Source organism: Rhineura floridana, chromosome 7, assembly GCF_030035675.1.
Source record: "Rhineura floridana isolate rRhiFlo1 chromosome 7, rRhiFlo1.hap2, whole genome shotgun sequence".
NCBI classification, from domain to species: domain Eukaryota; kingdom Metazoa; phylum Chordata; class Lepidosauria; order Squamata; family Rhineuridae; genus Rhineura; species Rhineura floridana.
This window is the reverse complement of record NC_084486.1, coordinates 23,372,459-23,398,847: the sequence shown is the minus strand read 5'-3', so window position 1 is coordinate 23,398,847 and position 26,389 is coordinate 23,372,459. Positions and strand designations below refer to the sequence as shown.

General features: G+C 39.6%; 1 protein-coding gene across 4 annotated transcripts in view; it reads right to left on the bottom strand.

Moving 5' to 3' along the window:
- Window positions 1-611: 611 nt before the first annotated feature.
- The window catches only part of GRID1 (glutamate ionotropic receptor delta type subunit 1), a 1,096,368-nt gene continuing 1,070,590 nt past the window's right edge, over window positions 612-26,389 (bottom strand). For all 4 annotated transcript variants that reach the window (XM_061635045.1, XM_061635047.1, XM_061635044.1 and 1 more), the window contains one exon: window positions 612-1,179. In XM_061635045.1, the coding sequence (XP_061491029.1) occupies window positions 751-1,179 (429 nt within the window). In that variant the 3' untranslated portion in view covers window positions 612-750. The remainder of the gene's footprint in view (window positions 1,180-26,389) is intronic.

The window sequence follows — 26,389 nt, the reverse complement described above, 5'->3', positions numbered from 1 at the left end:
GAATTATGGATTTTTTTTCTTCCCTGCCAAATTCCTGATGGGGGCAAATGCTTCTTTTCAAACTGAACTCGCATACTACTCTACAATTGTGCAGTCATGAAGTTGGATAGGGGCCTGTATATATAAAAAATAACAATTTAAAAGATTTTTAAAAGCTGCACATACAACACAATGCAGTAAACCACTGCAGTAAAGAATGAATGTTTCATCCTTGCCACAAGAAAGGAGTTTTGTATCCTTAATCTATTGTCTGCACAATTTTAGTGGCATTTCAGGCTTTGTTGCAGGTGTCTGCTGTTAAATTTTCTGGGAGGACTGTGATCTTGCACAAAATAGCAGAATTTGGGAGCAAAATAAATTATCAGAATGGGATTTTCATCCAGTAAGAAACACAGTTTTCTCAGCTTTAAAAGTAGGAAATTAGAACAAGAACCAAAAAAGGAATACCAGTTAAAATCCAGCGAAATACTCTACCGCCCTCAGTCCCAGTAACAGGTCTTCTTTGGCACTTGAGAATGGTAACAAGGAGTTTGCCTTTTTTTATTCATAGAGAACAAAATTTACAAAGTCATTCATACATTTTTCTTTTTTTTTCTTTTTTCTTTGTTTGTTTTTTACTGACTTTGAAAATTGGGAATATTCAAAATACACTTTTTACCCCACTTCATTCTTTCATTATTTACAGATATGTACAAGAAAAATGTAAGAGTTCTTTTTCATTGTATTAAAAATCTTTGCTGGTCAATTTCCTTATATGGATGTTCCATGGGATGGCTCCATGGCTTCTGGAATGACTCCCCCTGGCATGGACTGAAATGACATTGGGATGGGGGTTTTCACAGGGCTCTGACGAAATAGTCCTCCATTTGGTGATCTGTGTTTACACTGTATAGAGGGCATGGTAGCTGAGCTGCTAAGAGGCAGCGGCAGGTTGCTACCAGAGGCACCTGTGAGTGTCCTGCTGGCACCATGAGTGGTCTGTTCTGGTAAAAAGGAGGTGACAGAAAGTTGCGTGTTCTGGTATTCGCGGACAGGCTCTAGGGTCTGACTGGGTGGCATGCCACCAATCTCCAAGGCTGATATTTCGATGGATGCTGGGGAGAGTTGCTTGTGAGCTAAGTCTTCATCAATTAAACTGTTCATACGCCTGTGGACTTGTTCCAGGTTCACTTCTTTATCCTGTGAGAGAGGAGATCAAAGTTGATTAATCTCAAAGTATGGGAGGCTCTATTCCCATCCAAAGAGAAGGTGGTGACGTATTTGTCTAGTTCCCATTTCATTTAACCTTCTATCCTAAATGTATGTCTTTGTGGCCTCTGGGTCCAGGCTACTATTATGAAGTCTCTTTAAGACTACCTTTACTGTTTGGAGGAAATTATCTCGATAAAGCCTCCATAACTTGTGATCTACCAAAATAGCTCACCAACCATGTATGGTAGACCACCACCAGCTTAATAAACCTCTTGTTTTCTACTACCCAGTGGAACTGCAGAAGTATGGTGGTTGTCAAACATCTGGTAGTACATGACTAATTATCTGGATTTGGGTTGGTGGGTCACAAGCTGTGCAAATTTGACCTAAACCATAGTGGCCCAAGTCTTGACAAAGGGCAGAACTCTAACAGTGGCTTTCTATACATTCTGGCACAAATTCTTCTGACCTTAAATAATTTGATCCCTGCATACCTAAAAACAAAGGCAAATGTCTCTGCTCTTTCTTGTTGTGGAACCCTAGGAGCAACTGAATGCCCTTAGATTATACTGTTGTACATAATCATAAGTCTGTTTTATTTCTGTGCCCACATTGGGAAACCGCAGTTGGCAGTGGAATCTCAATTCTCAATGTACACAGCAATAGATATCTGCATAATGCTCTCTCACTCATGATTATGTACACAGTTTTTCTCCATTGTTTATGTGAAACATTGTGTGTAGAGTGGTCCTGAGAATATGAGGAGAGAGTTGCTGGGATCATAATGGTGGGACAGAGAATTTAGCTATCAGTTTCATAGAAGGCCAGAGAGCAGCCAACATTGACATCTATGCTAGGTTGTGTTTTTTTTAAGCTATTTGAATGGAAGCCAAAATCTTCCATTTACATTTCAAGGCAACAGTGGGTGGAAGAAGCTCTTCTGCTGTTGTTATCACCAGGATGTTAGGGTACAATGGTATACAAAAGTATGCCACATTTGGTCAGACAAACTACCGCTTGTTCTGTCCATCTAGCTAGAAGACACTTTGTAATGGGATATCTGAGACATTGGCTTGAGATAAGTGACAGTGGCTCAGCATGCCATTGTCTGGTATGCTATGATTTTCCCGGCCCTCTCCCCAATAGTACCAAATATCAAATACTAGATAATCAGCACATGAGACTTCCCCCCCCTGACAATTTTATGGACCATTCCACACTTTGGGCTGTTTTCAACTAGCTTTTACTCAGAGTAGAGCCATTGGAATTGATGACCATGGCTATCTTAGGTTTATTAATTTCAGTGGGTCTACACTGAGTTAGATTAATACAGCCCATATATTATATCCCACGCAAGTGTCATGAGAATGTGTGTGTGTGGGCAGTTGGACTTATAGCTAGAAAGTTTCAAAGCTGCACTCTATGCAAAAACTGTCATATGGTCACCATGATTTACGCAGCCACGGATGCCTTTTTTTGTGCCCCGACAATCACAGTGGCTGCATATGCTGAGACTTGAGTTCTAGCAAATGGCTCTTCTGAGTGAGTGCTGCTTGGCTGTGAGTCCAGCTGCAATCCCATCCTGCTCAGATGGCAGAGTTGCCAACTTTCAATTTTAAACATTCTGGTACCTGAGAAGGCATACGTTTGAAGCGGTCAGACCTAATGCATCAGAGGATGGGGCTAACGGTAACATTTTGCTGTTTGGCCCCATGACTGGTATTGGCAGGCAGGTAATGAGGGCAGAGCCTACCCTTGGTGGGAATGATACTGAGGAACTGCATGCTCTACCCTCTCACTGAGGTCCATGACTTGCACCTCATTGTATTTTAATTACTGCCCTAAACTAGCATTACTCAAAGAATTCTGGCAACCAGCCTGCATATCTGGCTTTTACAGGGAGGGGGAGAATCTGGCATCAAGCTTAGATTTTTTTTTCCTTTTAAAGGAAGGGTAAAAAGTAAAATTGGCCTGTTTTTCTCTGGTCAGTTCAGTGACCTTATCTTATCAGGGCTGCTATGTATATGAAGCAGCTCCCAAGTTGCCATATTAATATTAAGCTTCAAATAGCTTATTCCAGAATCTATAGCAACACCCAAAGAGCAACCTAATACAGAGTAAGCATACCCATGAACAAATGCCATTCTTCAAATTCAGATGTAGAAAAGCAGAGCACCTGCCATTTCTAACAGTTGAGGGAAGATTCATGTTCATAAATTCTAATTCAGATTTAGTTCTTCACCATGATTTTCTGCTTTTTAAAGTTAAAGAGAAAGGCAAACTTCTGGAGTGCTCTGAACACTTAATTATGAGAGACAGGTTCGGTGGGCTGTGATTATAAATATGGTGACTGAGACTGAAGTACATTGTTGTGACCCTCTTAACATGACTGACAAAATGCCTAGAATATCTCTTTTAATTTAGGGATGTTACATGAAATCTGAAGATTTTTGTGTCCCCCCTTTTTTTTAAAAAAGATGATGCTAGTGCACCTAGATATACATAACTACTACTTGTATTAAACCAGTCAGAACAAATGATGTATAATCCTTAAAAGGGAAATGTGTTTTATCTGTAAATTGGACAATTTTATAGCTTATATTATTTACTTGTAGTGACTTTTAAGAAATAACAGAGGGACACTAGTTAAAAGTTATGAAAACTTTAACATAGCCACTTGGCACTTTCCATCTCTTAGAAGCTGTAAGATATGAACATGGGATAATGCGGTTAAGTCATTTTTTCCAAATACCACATGAAAGAATGTTGTTTTACAGTCCCTAACAAAGATGGTGTTGGAGGAGACCTTTGTGCATACCATGGACTGCAAAAAAGACAAATAATTGGGTATTAGAACAAATTAAACCAGAACTATCACTAGAAGCTAAAATGATGAAACTGAGGTTATCATACTTTGGACACATAATGAGAAGACCTGATTCACTAGAAAAGACAATAATGCTGGGAAAAACAGAAGGGAGTAGAAAAAGAGGAAGGCCAAACAAGAGATGGATTGATTCCATAAAGGAAGCCACAGACCTGAACTTACAAGATCTGAACAGGGTGGTTCATGACAGATGCTCTTGGAGGTCACTGATTCATAGGGTTGCCATAAATCGTAATCGACTTGAAGGCACATAACAACAACAACAAAGATATTACTTTTCATTAGCTTTAATCTAAAAGAGATTTGTATCTAAAAGATACAAATAACTTCAATAGGTGATGCAGAATTGGATTTACACAAGATTTGGAAAGAGAACAAAAATGTATGGAAATTAAAATAGTGACATAATGGAAGTCTATATACCTTCTTCTCACTATAACAATGCAGTCTTGAATTTAAGATAAAGTGGAAAACTTAGAACAATGATATCCAGTGGTTGATTTGCCTAGGGGAAATCACATCTGCTTTTTTAAGCCAGGGCACCCAATTTTGGCTGATCCCCCAACCCACTTAAGCTTCCTGTTACCCCCCACCAAAAAAGCTGCTCCTGAGGGTAGGGAGACTCTCTGGAATGGATTGAGTTACGATATCAAGGACTGTAGAGGGAAATGGCAAAAACTGTGTGCCCTGACTTTTGTGAGCAGAAACACTTTCTGCTAAGTCAAAGCCACAACTGGAAACAACTCAATGTCTGTTCCAAAAATCTCACAGAGAGGTTGAATATCATACCATGATGGTGTGATATTATCATTTGTTAAGATGGTCTTCCATACATTGTGAAGAATTTTACCTAATTTCAGTGCCTGACAGAAATCCAGGAAATCAGAAGGGTGCTAAAATTCTTAGGGATGGTGGGGAAATTAAATTTGGTTTACATTCAGTGGTGAACCTACCTAATTTGGACTTTCTGAAAACAATACACAAACAGATACATAACCATCCTTTGAAACTTGCATTTCTCAAATTTTACAGTGCAGTTATATGCATAAAAATTCATACACTGGCATATTAAAATGCACATATTAATTAAAATAACATCCAAAATTTTGTTATTTTAGGGAAAGTTGCTTTGTAAAAATGGGTATATAATGCAAAACACATACAAACATAGATTATGAGACATTCACATTTAAATGCTGATGAATTTTTATGAGGACCTTTAAAAAAATTGCAAACTGATGCGGAGAACTAAAGTTTAGAGTGGGGGGGGGGGAAGAAACAGAGAGAAACTGAAATTCACAGATTCCCCAAAAACTATTTCCACTCCCTGGCAGGATGACGCAGGCAACCAGCTTGTGAAGTGATTACATGCCCACTGTAGTAAGCTAGCATTTAGCAAATGGTTGCCTACATTTGTCCCAAGGTGAAAACCAACCAATTACAGCATAACAATGATGAACTATAATATGTGTTTCAAAAGTTGTCTACATTTTAAAAAGGTCTGGAATGAGCAGCCCAGCTTTAGTTGGTGGTAAATGGTGACTCTTGCACAGGCTGCACATGTTGAGACACATTCAGTTAGTTCAGTGGACAAGCATTACAACATGAACAGGGATATGCGTCTGTATAGACTATGCATGTGGAAGGTTGCTTTTACTTGCAGGCTGGAGATTACTAGTTTGAGGAAATTGGGATAATCTTGCTTACTTTGCACTGGAGTGTGATTCTGGAACTTGTATTCTAGTGTAATTAAAAAGCTCAGTTGCATGCAACATTTAAAAGAAACAATTCAGAAGTATTTGCACTCATTTAGTATGATTTACTCTTCCACCCCACAAGAAAACCCCTCCTGAATGTTGTCTAGGGCATGATCCATGTGATATTAAGACATGCTTAATTCTCTCTCTAGCTGAAGTCAGTGGGATTTAGCAGGAGATTTAAAACTGGTTGTATTATATCCTTAATTTTTTTATGGAATCGGGGCCATTAATTAACAACGTGAGAAAAGGAGTCAGAATACAATGCATATTTAAGCATTTATATACCCTCTCATAGGAGTTAGTGTAGCATAGTGGCATAAGAGACTGAGATACAAAACAGGAAGCTTTGAGTCTTGTCTCTGCCATGAATCGATCTGGGGACTGTAGCAAACCACTCTCCATCAGCACTATTCTGTGATTGACCTGACAGCAGGGGTGGCTGTCCTGTGGCCCTCCAGATATTGTTGAACTCTAACTCACACATGCCCCAGCCTGAATGACCAATGGTCAGGGATGATGGGAGTTGGAACCCAACATCTGGAGGGCCACAGGATAGCCAGCCCCTGTATTACAGGGTTGTTGCAAGGATTACACCACAGCAAGCCTGCTATCATCAACTGACATCCTCAGACAGTTCCTGGGGCACCAGTGCCCTGACTCTTTGCAGTTCCTTGGGATTGGTTTTACCTAGTAGCAGCAGTATGAAGTTGTAAGCTGTTCACCATTTTACATTTCTCCAAATACCTTGGAGTAAAGCTACACTGGAGCATTGTGGGTAATTAAAATGTGGATGGCTTGCAGCTTGCACAATAAATCATGGTAAAGTGGTGGCAATGATGTTCGGGGGCACTGGAGAGTACTTCACCAGCTGCCTCCTCAAACCTGGAGCTAACCTTGTACAGGCATACCCCGCTTAACGTCGCCTCGCTGTAACATACATGCTCCATATGTCTCCATACCCTGCTTAACGTTCACGCGCTTCGCAATAACGTACACTTTATTGGCATGATGCCGCTGCCATCTAGTGGTGATTGCGTGCAGTACAAGTGAAGACAATTGCTTCACTTAAAGTTTATTTTCACTTAAAGTATACTCTCAGGTCCCATTGCGAACATTAAAGCGGGGTATGCCTGTACTAAGATTATGTGAAGAGCTCAGAATATTCTAAAGAAGTATATCAATGCCTAATATTCTTTTTATTATTAAAATGAAAACAATTCTCACCACAAGGCACATTTCAGAACTGTGCAAAAGTACTTGTTACTCATGATTTAAAAAATGAATGTCTTACATGTCTAAAGATGTCAGTCATGAATGTGCCAAAAATGTGGCTGCTTGCAAACTAACTGAAGAGCATCCCATGTCTATAATGGATAACCAATCAGGGAGCATTTTTTTTTTAAAAAATCTGCATTCACTCTCTTCATTATTACTGTCCCATTTGTCTAATCCATTTGGAAGGCTGCAATTCCAATTCACTCTGTCAGAATTTGGGCAGAATAAGTTTTTTATTATAACCTGCTGAAGGGAATGGGAGTAACATGTATTTTTTTGCCATTTTAAAATATCCACTATGCACTATTAAGCCAAATAAATGAATAAACAGCTGGCTTTTAAAATACATTAATTTACACCCTCATTAGTCAAGAGTTTCAATACTTAGCAAGGTGTAATCATTTGAAATAGATAAATGTGGAAAATAAGGCTCAATGGTATACATAAATTTAGCACTGCCAACTGACCTAGTCAAACATCATTTAATGCTATATAAAATCTGCTGACTGCATTCTGAATGCTGTTTTGCTGGGGTTAGTTTAGCAATTATTACCTCTTATTAAATCTGACTGGAGCCATACTCCAGCTCTTGTGCATGTGCTGCTGTTATGAATTGACCAAGTTCTGCTGTGAAGCTTCTGCCCGTGCAAAAATATTTAATGTATTGTGTTTTAGATTTACTAATAAATATGTAAGTAAATTAATAATTTATTTGTATATGCAAGTTATTGACAGCACATTCCTTATAGTAGTATGCATTAAATTAAAACAATAAAACAATTTATCAATACAATGAACATAGACAAACAAGTGGGAAACAATGAAATATATCAAAAACATTAACAAGTAATTAGCTCAACCTTAAGGCCTTTTCTTAGAGATATGAAAAATGTGTCCCTTTATTTTTTGTGGATATTTTTACCTTTCTTCATGCTGGCCTGCTCAGTAAACTTATCTATCAAGGGGAATGTGCAATTAAGGCTCCCCCCCCCGATCTAATAAAAATATGCATGCACATGTCTGCTAGGATACTTATCTGCAGCAGCATGTGTGTAGTTTATTGTTTGGTGATAATTACATAATTAATAATAATTATCTGGGTTTTGGCCAACTTTCCGCTCTACGGCGGGGTCACCCACGCAACAGCAGACACTAAACAAATGACCTCATATAATCCAGGTGTACCACAAGCAAACATCCTAGAGAATATTACATTGTGAAAGCTAAGCAAGGAGGAAATTTCTTCTCCCTCCAAGCATATCGAACATTCCATTTGTATCCATGATGTTGGGAGAAGGAAAGGCGTAGAAAAAAAACAATGGCCCCAGAGAAGCAGTTTTAAATTATAGAATAAATATTACATTATATAATGATTACACAAGGGCTATAATTAATCAGGGGTGTAGTCAACCAGGGTGTCAGGGGGTCTTAGACCCCTTACTTTTTTGGCTGCAGGGTACCAGTAGGGTTCCTATTTCTCCAGCATCCTACGAACCAATCAGCATGAAAGGGGAGTCTGTTAGCCACTGAGAAGAGTCTTCTGACATGCTTACTTGTTCTTTCCTGCTGATTGGAGCCAATCAGAGTGAAAGGAAGTGAGTCAGCCATGCTGATTGGCTCCTAGGGACATCTGTTTTTGTGGGAGAACGCATTAACAAGGATGTCATTCTCAAAAGAAAAAAAAGGAGGAGGGGGAGGGGTGTGGCTGTGACTAGCATGAAGGGACCCTGGCACCACACTACTATATTTAATATATCTATGACTCTCTAATAATATAGCGTGCAGAAGTATATGTAGTTCTGTTTTGAAATCCATGAGGCTCTTTTCTCCAACAACCATTGGGGATAACAAATACCTGTGAGAGAGTAGTTTCCACATTGATCAATAGGAGCTTATTTACTAAGGATCACTAGTTACAATACAGCCACTATCCACTTGTCTCAAGGCCACTGCCAAATTTTTCTGGCAGCAGCATGGCAACAAATCATGTGCTGGATATGTCACACAGCAAGCTGCTTTGCAAATGCCTGGTGTGGCAAACATGCAGATACAAAATAGCTTGCTGTGAGGAACAAGTGGCACATGCAGAAAAAGCTTCAAGGAGCTTTAGTATGCTGGTCATATCATGAAAAACAGTTCTTAGGAATTGCTTGAAAAGCTGTTGATCACTGCGCAACCCTTCTTTACAAGGGCAGGGAGTTCTAGGTGTTTCCAACATGCTTTCTCAAATCATATTCATATTTTTGCATTTGACTGTAAATTACTTCTATAGGATCGTGCTGTTATTTACACAGTGTAATGACAGAGACCCCAGTTCATATGCAGTTGAATATTTCTACATAATCCCTCCCATGTACCTATTTGTATGGAAAATCCTCAGTGAGAACATGACATGTGGCCAGCAGCAGATTCCTTGTATGTGTGAACTAGTCTGTACTTAACAACTTATCTGAAGATGAAACATAGGTCAGTTAAAGACTCACCAAGATTGAGCTACCCCTTTCTTTGTTTTTAGGTAACTTCAACTCCCAACTTCAAATCTTTAACTTCAGCCCCAAAGCTCATGGTCACAAATGTCTCAGCTGTCCCTACTTGCCAGAGAAAGTCATTGTTTTGTGGTTTCTGGCTTTGGTAAAATAATGTCCCTGACCAGTTTTGCCTTTAAGGAGATGTTGGAGATCCCTTCTAAATGTGACAATACATACACATGCACTAGAACGAGTTAGATTTTAGCACTCCTGAGAGATCCATTGTGGGTACAACCATTTTCTTAAAAATGTAAAAATTACCCTATTTCAGAAGCCACCACAAGCCGAATTATTTCAAAGTAAATTAGTATAACAGACAAAGCAGAAGAGAGCAATTGGCAAAGTAATAATTGTGTAGGAGGAGGTGATCCTCAAACAACGATCATTAGTTTATTGGCTAACATACTGTAAATGTAAACAAAGCTTGAATGAGTCTGATACAAAGTGATGTAGCTATGTTAAGTCCAAGTTTGATGTATGAAGGAGTTTTAGTAGCAAGAAAAATCGTTTGAGGTTGAAAGAAAATTATGATACTAAGTAAAATTAGGAAAGGAGCAGTGACCAAAACGGGAAGTGGCTTAGAAATGTCGAATGGTTAAGTGATATGTGAAAGTCTTAAATAAAGAAATAAATAAAATAATGGCTGACCTAAATAGTTTTTATGCAAGTTGGTTACCAAACTTCTACTCATATTTTAACATCTTTACTTTGGAAACTTTATATGAAGATTTTTTTTTTCTATTGTGGTAGATGTATTTTTATTTAACAATGAAAACCTAAACACACATACAGACTCTGTAGTATGATTGAACTTCTACATAAAATCCTCAAGGCAAATTCAGAACATTTAGATTGGGGGGGGGAGAGATGCTTCATATGGTTGCTTATCACTCATTGCTTCTTTCCCTGCTTGTTTGAACATAGGAAGCAGCTCTGAGTGAGACTATCCAAAGGATCCAGTGAGTATGTAATTTTCAGGAAGAAAGTCTGAGGGGGATGAATGAATTGTGGCACGTGATGGGTAGATCTTTGTGTTTATATGAACAGTTACTTTGGTTTCATCACCTATGAAATTATTTGACTCCTACAGTCTTTTTGCTGAGGACCAATTCAAGTGTTTTGGGTAAAGTGTAGTTCCAAGTTCCTCAGGGGTGGATGCCATACTATAGCAACATTTGAACTGAATACTGGAATGACATGGGATGGATGTATCATGTGGAAAGATCTCAAAACAGTGCCACACCTCTCTGAAGACCTATGATGTGATCTGCCCATCCCTCATGAACCCGTTATACAAACATTAATTATACTGTGTGGTATCCAGTAGGGGTGTGCATTGGCTCCGTGAGTACCCCCAAATTACAAACTGAATTGGGATGATTCAGGGAAGGTTCTCATGTATCTGAGTTTGTGCTGTTAACAATCTAAAGTGGATCAGGTACTCCTTACACTTCAAACTGGTTCTGTGGCATTGGCTGTCCAAAAAATGGAGGCTGTGTACCCACCGCCACCAAGATATGAAACTAAGCTGACTGGGGAAGTGCCCAGAATTTGAGAGGAGTAGGGATGGGAGAATCTATCAATTGTGGGTTTTTTCAGTTTTTCATTTTTCCAATCTTAAATTCAGTTCCGCACATTTCCAAATCAGTTTTTTTTAAAGTCCTCATGAAAATTCATCAGCATTTTAGTGTGATTTTTTTCTAATATACACATATTTGTCTGGAATTTTGTCTAACATGTTTTTGAAAGATTTTCCTGAATGTAATGCATTTTTGTATGTTATTTTCACAAATACAATTTTATGCACACACCATATACTAATATGTGCATTTTTCTATAAATTTCTTCACTGGAGAAATGCATGGCAAAATTTGGAGAATTACAAATTTTGAAGGATGGCTGCGTTTCAGTTCATGTATTGTTGTGAGAGTAGTACTTAGGTAAGTTCACATTTAAATGTGACTGCAATCAAATTTCTCTTCCATCCCTAGAGGTAGAATGGGGGATCTTTCATTTTGACAGACAGGTCTAGGTTTTAATCATAGTGAATTGTTTTCCCAGGGCACTCCAATCACAATGATGTGAGGAAGGGATTTTTAAAAGTTAGTTTTTTATAAGGTTCTATGCCTTCCACAATAAAGTCGGTGGAAAGATTTTTCACTCCATGAGGCAACTGGCTGTATCCCCCAAAATCCATGGTTGTGGGGAGAATACCACCACCACCGCCACCTTTGGGGTAACAGGGTCCTTGTTGTGCAACCTTTTCTCCACCCCAAGTATTCCCTGGAGATTTCTGCTATTTTTTTCACCGTTTTTCCTTATGCAAGTCAAGGGAGAGGTCTCCATGTACCCCCCAAAATCTGTGGGAGGCATAAGCCCAAATCCAAATGACCTTTGGGTTAACAGGATCCTTGCTGAGGGCTGAGATTTCCCCATCTCAGTCTTTCTTAGGGTTTCATGTTATTTGTTTACCCTTCCCCCCGGTCCCTGATAACAGGTATTGTCCCAATCCTAAAATGGTGACGCCTGTCTTTGTGGATGAACCACTGCAGCTGTCATTCTGAAATTCAGTAGGCTTCATCTCCTCAGAAGGAGTGACTGCCTGGAAATTGTATCCAATTCTGGCAGAAAAACAAAAAGTTATACAATTTTTCTTTTTTAAAAAAATCAAAATTTAAAGGTGCCCTGTACAAAACCCCCTGAGTGTATCTGCCTACAATTTTACACACTTAATCCACTTTGGAGGTGCTGCTATGCCTATGAAATTGATCAACTTCTGTGAAAAAGGAAAAATATATAGCTGTTTTTAGATTTCCTATTACAGTGAATGGGAAGAAAACAGGGCTTTATTTTTAACAGATCTAATTCAGTCTTGAATAACAAGTCAAAGTGGAAAGATACACAGCCACTCCCAAACAGATCAGTCTGCTTCCCAAAGATACACATACAAGTCGGATCCTGTGGCTGGTGCATCCCTCTAGTATCTTTCCACAGGGAAGTAGCCACTACACTGTACTAAGCCATGAAAGACAACTAAAGAGGAAACAGAAGCACATTCCCTGCTCTTGATAGTCATATGAAAAACACTGGGGGAGGCCCATCCCTTCCTCTCTCACAAACACACTTTTTGTGTGACTACTTACTTCCTAGAAAGTAAAGCAAATGCCACTGTTGTGATATCCTCATAGAATGTCACTGGGGACAATCCCTTTTGCAGGGAAATAACCTTGGAAATGCTTTTGTGCATAAAGAATCTGTGGACAGAGTCACCCTACAATTGCCTAATGCTGACTTGCCTTTCTATGTGCAGTCTTATGTTTCTGGGAAGCTGGTGAATCTGAAATTCTGGGGAAAAAAATCTAGGCTGTGACCCGAAGTTCTGGTGTTCGTTGGCTGAAACAGATTTCATAATATTTGCAGATTCTCTGGTAGGATAAGAGCAGTAAAAGGCAATGGCAGTGCCAAGTGTCCCACTCCTCTTATTTGATTTCTTGGTGGGGATACTGTTGGGCAATAATGTGCAAAATATAAGGACATAAGTAAAGCCCCTGAATCAGTCCAAAAGCCCATCTAGTTTGGCATCCTCTCTCCCTGGGTGCTCAACTAGATAGCAGAGGGTTGTAGCTCAGTGACAGAGCATGTACTCTGCATGCAAAACCAAAGGCCGAGTCCTTGGCATCTCCAGGCATGGCTGGGGAAGACTCATGTCTGAAGCTCTCTCTGCAAGCTTAGATAATACTGAGCTACATGAACTATTCGCCTGTCTCAGCACAGGACAATGTCCTATGTTCCTATTCCTCCTGGAAGCACACAAGCTTGGCTTGAAGACAATAGCCCGCTCATATTGTTGCCCCCAGCAATTGGTATCCAGTGGCTACTTCTGAACCTGGAGATTCCATAGATCCATAATAACTAGTAGCTTTTCAGAGATTTTATTCTGGTGGGTTTTTTTAACTGTTTGTTAGGTGTTTGGAGTTTCTTTGGAGAAATAGCCGATATATATATTTAAAATAAATAGACATTCTCCACCTAGGCTAGTGCCATGAATTCCACACATTAATTATGAACTGTTTGCAGTAGTACTTTATTTTGTCTGTCCTGCACCCAGTTGCATTTCTTTATCTTTCTGTTGCATCTCTATTTTCCCTATATTATGTGCAAATAAGAACAATGGTGGGGCTTTTTAAAACAAACAAAGAAGTATTTGTTAGCATAACTGACACCTTGGCATAATTGACATGATTTCCTGGTGGGATTCAATATCATTTTTTAAAAACCAAAGCTTGTTTACTAACTGCTGTGACAAAAACACATTTGTTATTCATAGAAGGAAACCTTATAGACCTCCAAACATATGTTCCTTATACCAAGATGTCTGGGTTCTGAGCTCCTGTCAAAACTATTTCATAATCCATTGAATGTTGATGACTTCCTGGTAGCCAGGTGGAGGAACTAAAATTAGGAATGCATGACCCATGTGCAGTTTATTAAAATGTTTACATTCCTTTGAAATTCCTCAGATGTCTCGCTTGATGAAGGACTTTCATATTTGTTTCATGTTTCCCTGTAGACCAAATCCACTGACAACCAAAGAGTGTGAAGATATATTTTGCTAGTATTAGTGCAACTCTATGGGCTTCTGTTGAATTCTTCAATTACTGAGGTAGGAAAAATGTTTTGAATGTCATGTTTTTTAATTTAGAAAAAAAATTAGCTTTGTACTATAAAGATCTTAAAACTCTGAAACTGATTTTAGACAGAATATATACATGTTTGGAGCCACTGACTGACTCCATGAATCAGTGAATACTTCCCCACAAGACAGAAACCTGGAATGACAGACATAATCAGAGACATCGTATTTTTAGAAAAATCTTGAGACAGGATATCCGTTTCTTTCTTTTTGTAATATGAGAAAAATGAACTGTACCCCAACATGGTTTTAACATTAACTAGATAGGTGGAACTTCAAAATAGTTTACCTCATGAATGGGCACTCCAACACAGAATAAGCAAGGCTGCGCACAGGATGGAATGTTGCCTTTGGGAATTCCGGTGGCCCTTTGCACCCTTGAATTAGGGGAGGGAACTCCAGCAGCAGCAAGGAATGTGTTTCTATACATATATGGCTACAGGTTTTGTAAAGTTAAGGGAAGGATCATAGCTTAGTAGGAGAGCACATGCATTGCATGCAGAAGGGCCCAGGTTCAATACCTGGCACATCTTGTTAAAAAGGACCTCAGTTGCAATGCTGAAAAGGCCTTTGCCTGAGATGCTAGAAAAGTGCCACCAGCTGGCATAGATAGGACCAGCTAGATGGACAGATGGCCAGACTCTGGTTCAGAATAATGCAGATAAAGAGCAGTAAATGAAGAACAATCACATCTTCCAGGAAAATGCCACATGCATGCATGCCAAGAGCTTTGAAAATGATCTGTTTGGAAATGGCAGAATTGAAGACTGGGGAAATGTGTGCTTTGTGTAGTTGAGGTGTGCATTCACTACAGGCAACTAAAGATGTAGGAAGGGTGGGCACATAGGAGGTTTCAGGGAGTGACTGCAAGCATAGATTTTTTTTTTATTTCATACATGATTTTTTAAATGCTCACCATGGTTTTGAGACCCAGTCTCACTTCCTTGGCAATCTCCAATGGGGAAAACAAAGAGGAGGAAAAGGGAGGCGGAAATGATCAAATAGTGTGGCTTCTAACAAATTTATACATAGTGATGTTGTATATAAGCACACCTAGGTCATGCAAAACTGATGACAGTTAGCCAAATACATAGACATTTGTTTTTCAAAATAGGCCGGAATCCCCCCAAAGGGTGTGTGAGGGTGGGTGTGGGGAGGGGTGATTTTGTTTTGGTGGAAAACGGGAAAATACTTCTTCATTTTCCCCAGATTAATTCATTGCCCTTGATTTTTTTTTATCACTGATCAGTCACACCCATCACTTATGTGCCTCATGACATGAAATACACATTTCTAAATAGTCATTGATTGATTTCAATTATATTTGTGTTACAAGCCAATGTACATTTACTTGGAAGTAAGCCCCACTGAATCTATTCACTTCCAAAGAAACATGAATAGAATGATACTGGAATTTGAGTAAAACCATTTTATCGTAAAATCCATTCAAACAAATAAGAGCCTATTTTTCATTGCCAGATAGCTTGGAAATAAATGTTACATGCACTGATTTTTCCCTCCTCCATATTTTGTTGTTTTTAAATGACTTTGTCTTCAGCCAGCTAATTCAAATATTACCTATTTGTGGCTCAACCAACATACCAAAACAACGCCACAACTAATGAAAGTGACTGGCAAAAGCCAAGTTATTTTGTCTGATTCTGTTGAAGTGTTTTTTAATGGTCGGGTATTATATATTTTAAAATGTTATATTGTTTGGATATTGTTGAACAGAAAGGAAATATACACATTTAGATAATGACAATTAGTACTGTATCTTAGGTTTGCTTTTTATTTGGGAAGGGGACTCACAGTAGCCATAGAGGCCAGTTTGGGCAAATGTAAGAGTTTCAAATTATATGTATGCATCTGTGTATATGTTGGCCAGTGTTTGGACAACCAGCATCTATGGATTGTAGCTTGATTATATTTTGATACAATTTACTCTAGCATGTCTGAATAGTTAAGCCTAGTGGCTAGGATAAGCCGTCACAGGTGGAATTACACCAAGGTCATTAAAAACACCTCATCATAGGATGGTTGGGCCCTTTTTTCCAGTGCATTGTAGTGTGGCCTCTCATAAACTCACAACGTTTGGATTATTTACCACAATGGACCCCCTCCCCAATCAATGTCTCTGCTGAGGAATCCTTGCATATCTTTCATGGAACCCATTGCAAAACATTACGGGGCAAATCTTTAGGTGATCACATAAGATTCTGATGACTCCAATGGTTCTCTATTGAATATAGTATGAAAACCAACCTGATCTACAACTTGGGATTTTCACAGTGCTTAACTGTCATGCTAATACAAACCATATGTTACAACTACTTACATTCCTTCCTTACTGTGAGTTGGGTACTGCAGGGTCAACTGGAAGCACACTCATCACCCACTTCATTCCTCATTAAGAGCCTGAAATGGAGGCACTGAGGTGGATGAGAGTGGTCCAGATTTCTAAATAGTTCAGTGCCTGGACTTAAAATTATATATCTAAAAATTATCCAGTCAACTATAACGAAAATTGTCTACCAAATGGCCAGTTTTTAAACAACTTTTCAAGTTTTATTCACATGGCATGTATTGAACTCCATCTGGAGGTGGTAAAGAGCTAATTATATGTTTCTATTTCTCTGAAAAAATGTTGAAGGAGATTCCATTCTGCTCTAGCTACACTCTGGAATCTACAGTAAATTCCACCATCCACTATGGATATGAGTGCTAATGTGGCTAGATGTCCTTAAGCATGGTCAGGGGTCTCCAGTGTGCTGTCTCTATTAACATCTTACTGCATCAGATGCCTCTGTGTATATAAAATTGGGGGTTTTATACGTGTGCTGTGCTACTTCCTCTCTTGCAAACTCTAAGGCTTCTGCCATGGCAAAGAGGCAGAGTAGACATTGAGCTCTCATAGCACTAGAACTCTCCAGCTGTTTTTGGAACAGATCTGGAGCTTTCTGAAGTGTGGCAGTTTTGGACTTTATAAGGCTTCCAGGCCAGGTGCTTGTTTGGGTGGAAATCTGCCTTATGATGAGTGAATACTGCATACCAAGTGATAACTTGCTACAAGTGCATGTAACTATTTGGTAAGCCAGTTGTCCATAATGTTCCACCAAGTGGTGAGGTGAGAAGACTCTTGCTGCATATCTGCACTCAGTAAGAGAATTAGAGAAACAGATATAATTCATCTTACCGCTTGGTGGAATATTACAGAAGGTGAATGCAGACGGGCATGTAACAAGTGCTAGCATGCCACAAAAGTACACACAGCAACTTGGTAAGCCACAGCTGGGCATGTGAGATGGGGCATTACCAGCGCACCATCCTCTCAGTTCCAGCAGAGTTGCCACTTGCCACTACTAGAATGGGGTGGGACAGGGTGGTGGTGCGGGTGGGGAAAGCACCAGGTCAGTGGGATCGAGGGGCAGAAGTACACATGTATCTGTGTCTGCCACTGCAGTCATCAAGTGCAATTATCAGGCATGTGTGGGCCTGGTGCTTCCCTTGCCTGCACTACCACCTGCCCCATTCCAGTCCTGGTGAGCAGCAGTGCAGTCAGGAGAGTTACACACCAGAACTGGTAAGCCAGACATCTGTACTATCTTGCCAGCTGGTTATGATAAATTTATCACTCTCCAGTTCCCTCAGATTTCTGTTCAAATGCAGGTGTATAGTACTGCACAATGGAAATATTCAATGAAACTGCTGAATTATAGAAATTCAGTACAATCTATAATCTCCATGGCTTTGGGATAACCTGAAAAAATATGTGATGGTTACCTCAGAGTTGGTCATAAACTAGACAACTTGAGACAACACAGTCCCATGAGGATCCCATTTTACAGTAATAGCTAATTTCACCACATAGTGAGAACCGTGCCTTGTCTTACCTCTGGCTCCATCAGGCACAACCCAACTATCAGCTTGTTTCTCATTGATTTCGGTCACTTCAGCATCCATATTTTTCTCTGAATTCTGCCTACTAACTACATTGAGGTCAGATGAGATTTTACATTGTATAATATGTACATAACATTGCAATTCTGTAATCTACGTTGAGTTTTTGGCTCACTCTGATACATGCAAAAAGTACAGCATAGCACATTTTCCTTTCTTCCTGCTCAGATTCTTGTGCTTTTGCAGCAAAGGACAGGTCCACACATGCCTGATAATTGCACTTGATGACTGAAGCATCAAATGATTGGCTTAGAGAAGGCTCGGGGGGGGGGGGATGGAAAATTTGGAAGAAAACCCTGCACCTTATTTTCCCTCCAATTTTTCCAAAGCCTTTTCTTCTGGGGGAAAATGGATTATAAAATATTTTCTTTTAGAATGATGAATAAAATGTTTAAGACAAGATGTGAATATATTTACTCCCCTGGGCAGTATCAAATAATTACAATTTCTGTACACTGAGGATAAGCAAGTCCTGAAGTGCACACTGAGGGTACAACTCTCAAATGCAAGAGCAAGGTGCATTTCTGCCGCTAGGGGGCACTGTCATTGTAACAAGAGCAGGAAGGAGGATTCTTTGCCTTCTCTGTTTTTGCACTTCCTTTGCTGGCAGAGTTGGTTGATCTGCTTCTGTCCTTTATGCATCATCCTATACGATGACAAATATTGAAGCAGGAGAAGCAGAACCCGATAGCGATAGCTCACTAAATAAGACTGATTAAATGTCATGTAATTTGCACTGGATTTGTTTTCCCTCCCCCCTTTTCTCAGCTGTTTTAATGGAAATGAGTGCTTTATGTCTGCTTGACACTGTGGAGGACTGGAGGAGATAAAATAAATGTCAGAACACATTATTATTTTTTAGGTTTTACTATACTGTTGATAGCTGCTTCTGTTTCATTGTTTTTGTCTGCTCCTCATCAACTGGCAAAACGAAAGAGATACTAGGTTCCTTACAGTTCAGCAGCTTGTAGCTCCGTTTGCAACAAAATAAATAAAAGTAAATTCAGTTTGTAAATATTGTGTGAATAAACTGTACTTTTAATATACCAAACATGATCATTTTATGGCAAACCAAGTTATACATAATACATTTTATGTTCCTAAACATATCCCTAAGTAACAAAGTAACTTTTGATCTGTAAAGGGCATTTCAAAACATAAGTATTGCATATTTTTCCATTTTCCCCAAAATCACCCCCCCCAAAAAATAATAATAATGGGGGAAAACATTTTTCCTCCCATGGCTTCAATATTTCTGGAAGTTTTAGGTCTCTAGGTAGGCTTGCATATATCTGAATGAGCCATTACTACAGAAAGACCATCTTCCAGACCCTCAAACGCAGTACTTTTCACATTACACATTTGAGTTCTCAGTCATCCATGTTGCATAATTAAGGCTGCAATCCTGCTCACATTTGCCTCATACCAAGTCCTGTTGTACTCTGAGCAGTGAGTACTTACTTCTGAGTCATAGGATTGGGCTTTAAATGATGAAAAATCAAGTAGTTGCATGTATAAACATGCCCTGTATAACAGCATGCTGCCACTCTACTGCGTTGTTTTGCCAGTAACAGGTTTTTTTTTCCCCCTGCTTCCAAACTTTATTTCATCTTAGAAAATGAAAGCACAATGCAATGATACAGATGATTATTTATATGAGAAATTTTAGCAAAAAAAGTACACAGATTTCAGGCATGTGATTGAAATACAGAAAAATAAATAAAAAGCAACATAAAATATAAACATACAATGAAGGGGAAATATAACAACAATTTGATTTTCTTGTATTTCTCTTCATGTGGAATAGGGAACAGATTTGGAACAGAAATAACCATAAAACAGTGGAAGGGAAAATCAGCCAGAGTGGGGGTGGGGTGAACTGGCAAAAAGAGATAATAGCCTGTGTCGGGTAGCTAACTCCATGCCCTCTGGATACTGTGGACTACACTTACCATTAACCCCAACCAGCATGGCAAATGGTTAGGGATGAGGGTGTTGTAGTACACATCAGCTGGAGGGCATCATGTTGACTATCTCGTCTGTGTATTTTTAAAGTACAAGAAAGTATCCAGTTCCCAAAACAGTTCAAATACCTTACTAAACTGAATGTGTGTAAATGGGTCAATTGCTCTGACTGAATCTTGAATGAGATATATGCTTAAGGATAATGAAACATATTAAAAAGCAATTCCAACACAGATGCAGACTGGGATGAGGTCTCAGCTTAAAAGGCTTGTTGAAAGAGGAAGGTCTTCAGTAGGTGCCGAAAAGATAACAGAGATGGCACCTGTCTAATATTTAACAGGAGGGAATTCCAAAGGTTTGGTGCCACCACACTAAAGGTCTGTTTCCTATGTTGTGCAGAACGAACCTCCTGATAAGATGGTATCTGTAGGAGGCCCTCACCTGCAGAGCGCAATGATCGTCTGGGTATATGAGGGATAAGATGGTCTTTCAGGTATCCTGGTCCCAAGCTATATAGGGCTTTGTACAACAAAACTAGAACCTTGAACTTGGCCCAGTAGCTAATGGGCAGTCAGTGCAATTCTTTCAGCAGTGGGGTGACATGTTGGTGATAACCTGCCCCAGTGAGCAGTCTCGCTGCTGCATTTTGCACAAGCTGCAGCTTCCGGACCATCCTCAAGGGTAGCCCCACATAGAGTGCATTACAGTAATCCAGACTGGAGGTTACCACTGCACGGATAACAGCGGTCAGGCTATCCCGGTCCAAAAACGGCCATAGCTGTCTTACCAGCTGAAGCTGGTAAAAGGCACTCCTTGCCACTGAAGTCACCTGGACCTCTAGTGACAAAGATGGATCCAGGAGCATCCCCAGACTATGGACCTGCTCTTTCAGAAGGAGTATGACCCCATCCAAAGCAGGCAACTGACCAATTATGTGAACTCAGGAACAACCAACCCACAGCATCTCCGTCTTGCTAGGATTCAGACTCAGTTTACTGGCCCTCATCCAGCTCACCACCGAGTCCAGGCAGCGGTCCAGGGCTTGTACGGCCTCTCCCGATTCAGATGTTACAGAGAAATAGAGCTGGTATAGAGTATCATCAGCGTACTGCTGACACCTCACCCAAAATCTCCTGATGAATGCTCCCAAGGGCTTCATATAGATGTTAAACAGCATGGGGGACAAGATGGTACCCTGCAGCACACCACAGCACAACTTTTAGCAGCTAAGATACATGATCAGTAGTCCCATGTAATGTATATATTGATGGACTGCACCACCTTAGATTCCATGGAGAACAACATTATTAATTTAGTCTGTTTACTGAGAACCACTTCACATGCTATCAAATCAGCTAGTACATAACTCTGTAACGTTCAGCTGGCACTGTCTCTCTCTAGTCTCTTTTCAGTGCCAGGTGAAACCTTTTTTTACTCTTCCCTTAAGTTTTTTTGATGATATTTGTGCTGACTTTTTAATTTGTACTGCAGTTCACTGTGTTATCATATTCATGGTATTTATGGTATTTATGGTATTTGCATTTTAGTCAGGGAGCCAAGTCTTAAAAGGTGCTAGTAAATGTTCTTTACAGTATACATTTAATGCCCTCCTACATAAAATATTTTATGCATATAGAAAATTGGCATGTCAGAGAGAACTTTGTAGTCAAGCTTTCTCTCTGGCAAGCTTGCTTTAAATGTGCAGGGAAGTGTCCATGAGTGCATGTGTGAGTGTATGAATTCAAAACTGACCCCATCCCCAGTCTGAGGAACTGTGCATCATTGGATAGATTATATGGGAATATTAATTGTGAAGCTTGGCTTTAAGACAACAGATTATTTTAAAACGCAAATGATTTGAGGTAGGTTAAAATGCACCCATCATATCCCCTGTGGTATTATTCAGGTTGAGACACTGTAGGAGGAGATTTTTTATCTTATTTTATTTAACAAAATTTATATACTGCTTCCCCCTTTGGGATGCACACCTTAATGTGGTGAGGGGGTTTGAGTGTGTTGAAGAAGCTGAACAATGCCATCAGGAGTCTAGACCAAGAGGCTAGACTCCTAGCAGGGTCACCCAAGGCGGAATGGTCAAAGCTGAGACACCAGACTAAGATGCATCCAAACTCAGAGGAAGGCAATGGTAAACCACCTCTGAATACCCCTTACCACAAAAACCCTATGAACAGAGAATCCAAAGTGCAACATGAGATAGTGCTGGAAGATGAGACCCCCCAGGTCAGAAGGCACTCAACAACCTACTGGGGAAGAACAAAGGACAAGTATGAGTAGCACTGTGACTAATGATGCAGCTGGGTCAAAGCCGAATGGAAGCCCAGAGGCTGATGCACACAGATGCGAAAGGAGAGTCTGGAGCTGTACGACGCACACAATAAGAACATGGAATGTGAGAAGCATGAACCAGAGAAAGTGAGAAATTGTCAAGAAAGAAATAGAACGTATCAACATTATAATACTTGGTGTGAGTGAATTAAAATGGACGGGAATGGGACATTTTCAATCAGGCAACTACAAAATATTTTATGCAGAGAATAAGAAATTAAGAAGAAATGGGGTTGCTTTAATAGTGAGAAGTGATGTAGCAAAAGCAATTAGGAGCTACAACGCAAGGTCTGAGTGAGTTATATCAATGAGATTAAATGGAAAACCTATCAACATAACCATCATCCAAGTCTATGCTCCAACAGCAAACACAGAAGAAGAAGATTTGGAGAGATTTTACCCAGAGGTACAGGAAGAAATTGATCACACTCCAAAACAAGATGTGCTGATAATCATGGGGGACTGGAATGCAAAAGTAGGGAACAGAGAAGAACTAGGAATTGTGGGGAAATGGGGCTTAAGATTGAAGCAATACACTGAAGAACTCTATAAAAGAGATGCCAGGATGACAGATTCATTCAAGGAGGAACCGTATGATGAAGAACCAGAAATTTTAGAAATTTTATGTGAGGTGAAAGCTGCTCTTAAAATACTTGGAAGAAGCTACTGAGACTGAATCTGTTCAAATTTTGACAAAAATCTGTCAAAAAATATGGAAAACGAAACAATGGCCCACAGACTGGAAGTGTTCCATATACATCCCAATTCCAAAGAAAGGGGATCCCAGGGAATGCAGTAATTATTGAACTATTGCCTTAATATCCCATGCAAGTAAAGTAATGCTCAAGATTCTACAACAAAGGCACTTACCATGTATGGAGTGAGAAATGCTGGATTTAGAAAGGGAAGAGACACCAGAGATCATATTGCAAACATACGTTGGATAATGGAACGGAGCAAGGAATTTCAGAAGAAAATCACCCTGTGCTTTATAGATTACAGCAAAGCCTTTGACTGTGTAGATCATGAAAAACTATGGAATGCTTTAAAAGAAATGGGGGTGCCACAGCATCTGATTGTCCTGATGCTCAACCTATACTCTGCACAAGAGGCTATTGTAAGGACAGAATATGGAGAAACCGATTGGTTCCCCATCGGAAAGGGTGTGAGACGGGGAGTATTTTATCACCCTATTTGTTTAATCTATACACAGAACATATCATATGGAAAGCGGGATTGGACCAAGATGAAGGAGGTGCAAAAATTGGAGGGAGAAAAATCCATAATTTAAGATATGCAGACGATACCATACTACTAGCAGAAACCAGTCATGATTTGAAATGAATGCTGATGAAAGTTAAAGAGGAAAGCGCAAAAGCAGGACTGCAGCTGAATGTCAAAAAGACTAAAGTAATGACAACAGAAGATTTCTGTAACTTTACAGTTGACAATGAGGACATTGAACTTGTCAAGGATTATCAATACCTTGGCACGGTCATTAACCAAAATGGAGACAATAGTCAAGAAATCAGAAGAAGGCTAGGACTGGGGAGGGCAGCTATGAGAGAACTAGAAAAGGTCCTCAAATGCAAAGATGTATCACTGAACACCAAAGTCAGGATCATTCAGACCATGGTATTCCCGATCTCTATGTATGGATGTGAAAGTTGGACAATGACAAAAGCGGATAAGAGAAAAATCAACACATTTGAAATGTGGTGTTGGAGGAGAGCTTTGCGTATACCATGGACCACAAAAAAAGACAAATAACTGGGTGTTAGAACAAATTAAACCAGAACTGTCACTAGAAGCTAAAATGATGAAACTGACATTATCATACTTTGGACACCATGAGAAGACATGATTCACTAGAAAAGACAAAAATTCTGGGAAAAACAGAAGGGAGTAGAAAAAGGGGAAGGCAAAACAAGAAAGGGATTGATTCCATAAAGGAAGCCACAGACCTGAACTTACAAGATCTGAACAGGGTGGTTCATGACAGATGTTCTTGGAGGTCACTGATTCATAGGGTCCCCATAAGTCATAATCGACTTGAAGGCACATAACAACAAACAACAACATACACTGCTTACTGGAACAAAAGACCTCTAAGTGGTTTACAGCAGATTGTCTAAAATATGCATTAAAATACCAATAAATGGTAGTTATGATAATGATAAGTAAGCCACAAAACATGTCAAACTGGTAATCTTGGAGGAGGGAATTGACACTCCTACACTGCCAGAGGATGGGTAGATGACAAAATTGTAGGAAAGTGTCTTCTCCAATAGTTGAGTTCAAAGGTTACAAGCTGGAGCCTTGCGTATGATTTCAAGTATACATTGATTGGCAGGAAGATGCATGAAGGCACTGACATTGACAAAATGCCACTATTTTAGCTTGTGCAATGCTAATCTCACTATTGGCCTTTAGAGGAAGGCAGCTAAGAGGAAAAAGACATTCTAATGGAGTGTTTTTTACATGGTCTGATAAAAAGCAGTTAGGCAAACATTGGTGCTAGAGAGCAACAAAACTGTCAGATCAAGATGATTCTGACAGACAGCTGTTTTCAATACACAGCAAATCAGAGAGTTAGAGAGTGGGAAAAGATACTGAGTAAAGCTGCATGAATCACAGTATTTCAAGATGTCCTTGCTAAAGGTCCCTTTTCCACACAGCTGATAAAGGAATGGAACCCTGTCTAGAACCTGGCTTCTCAATATTATTAGGTAAGAAATCTTTTTTAACCGATGGTCACAAAAAATTGCAACAGAGGATTTATCAATGAATGGAAATTCACCCAAGGGCCACTTTATACTTGAATTTGTTTGAGATTAAGTATGTAAAATACAATGTGAGAATGATATCACAAGTGTCCGTTTTGCTCCTCATTTACATCCCAGAAAGCTATTACACACTCCCCAAGCCATTAATGCAGGCTCAAGAAGCCAGTGGTTCTAAGCAGGAGAACTCAGATTGCTGTCAGCTCCAAGGAAGAATCAGTTGGAGGGGTCTTATACACTATTTAGTCCAGCCTCCTGTCCCATGCAGGAAATCCACAGCTAAAGCACCCCCAACAGATGGCCAACAAGGCACTGCTATGAGATCTCCGGTGAGGGAGAGCCCACCACCATTCTAGGTAATTGACTCTATCATCAAGCTGCTTATGCTATCAAGAAATGTCTTGTAATTGTGAACCACAGTCTACCATTCTGTAGCTTAGACCCATTAGATGAACATCTCAGATGGAAAAACACATACACCTGGATCTGGAGTTATGCAGGTGTTCCAAAACTACCTCACAACTAGCATAGGATTATCCATTCACTGCACCTTCAGAGGTAATTCTGTACATATAGTAAGGATACATGTCCCTGATATCAGAATGAACAGGGGACCCAATGTATCATGTGACCTCCTTGCGCACTGAAGCTCCTACACATACAAACCTCTGTCAGGAAAATGTTGAATCATTCTGTTTTTGTAGTCAGCTTTCAAACATTCTTACATATGTTTCAGGATGATGCAAAAGGTTCCATGTGTTCAGGACCACCAATTGATAAAAAAAAGGACAATCTTTCTTAGAAAGGTACTTTAGAGTACCTTTTTTCAGCTTGGAAAACAAATGCATAAGTATTATAACTGTGTCCAAAGTATTGGGTATAAATTGTTGCAGATCTGCAGAAATGTGGGTATCACTCGTGGAAAATTGAAACATAATAAGGAGGTCTTGTTTAAATAAAAAAAGATATGTGAATGGGCTCTAATATTCATAGCCTATGAA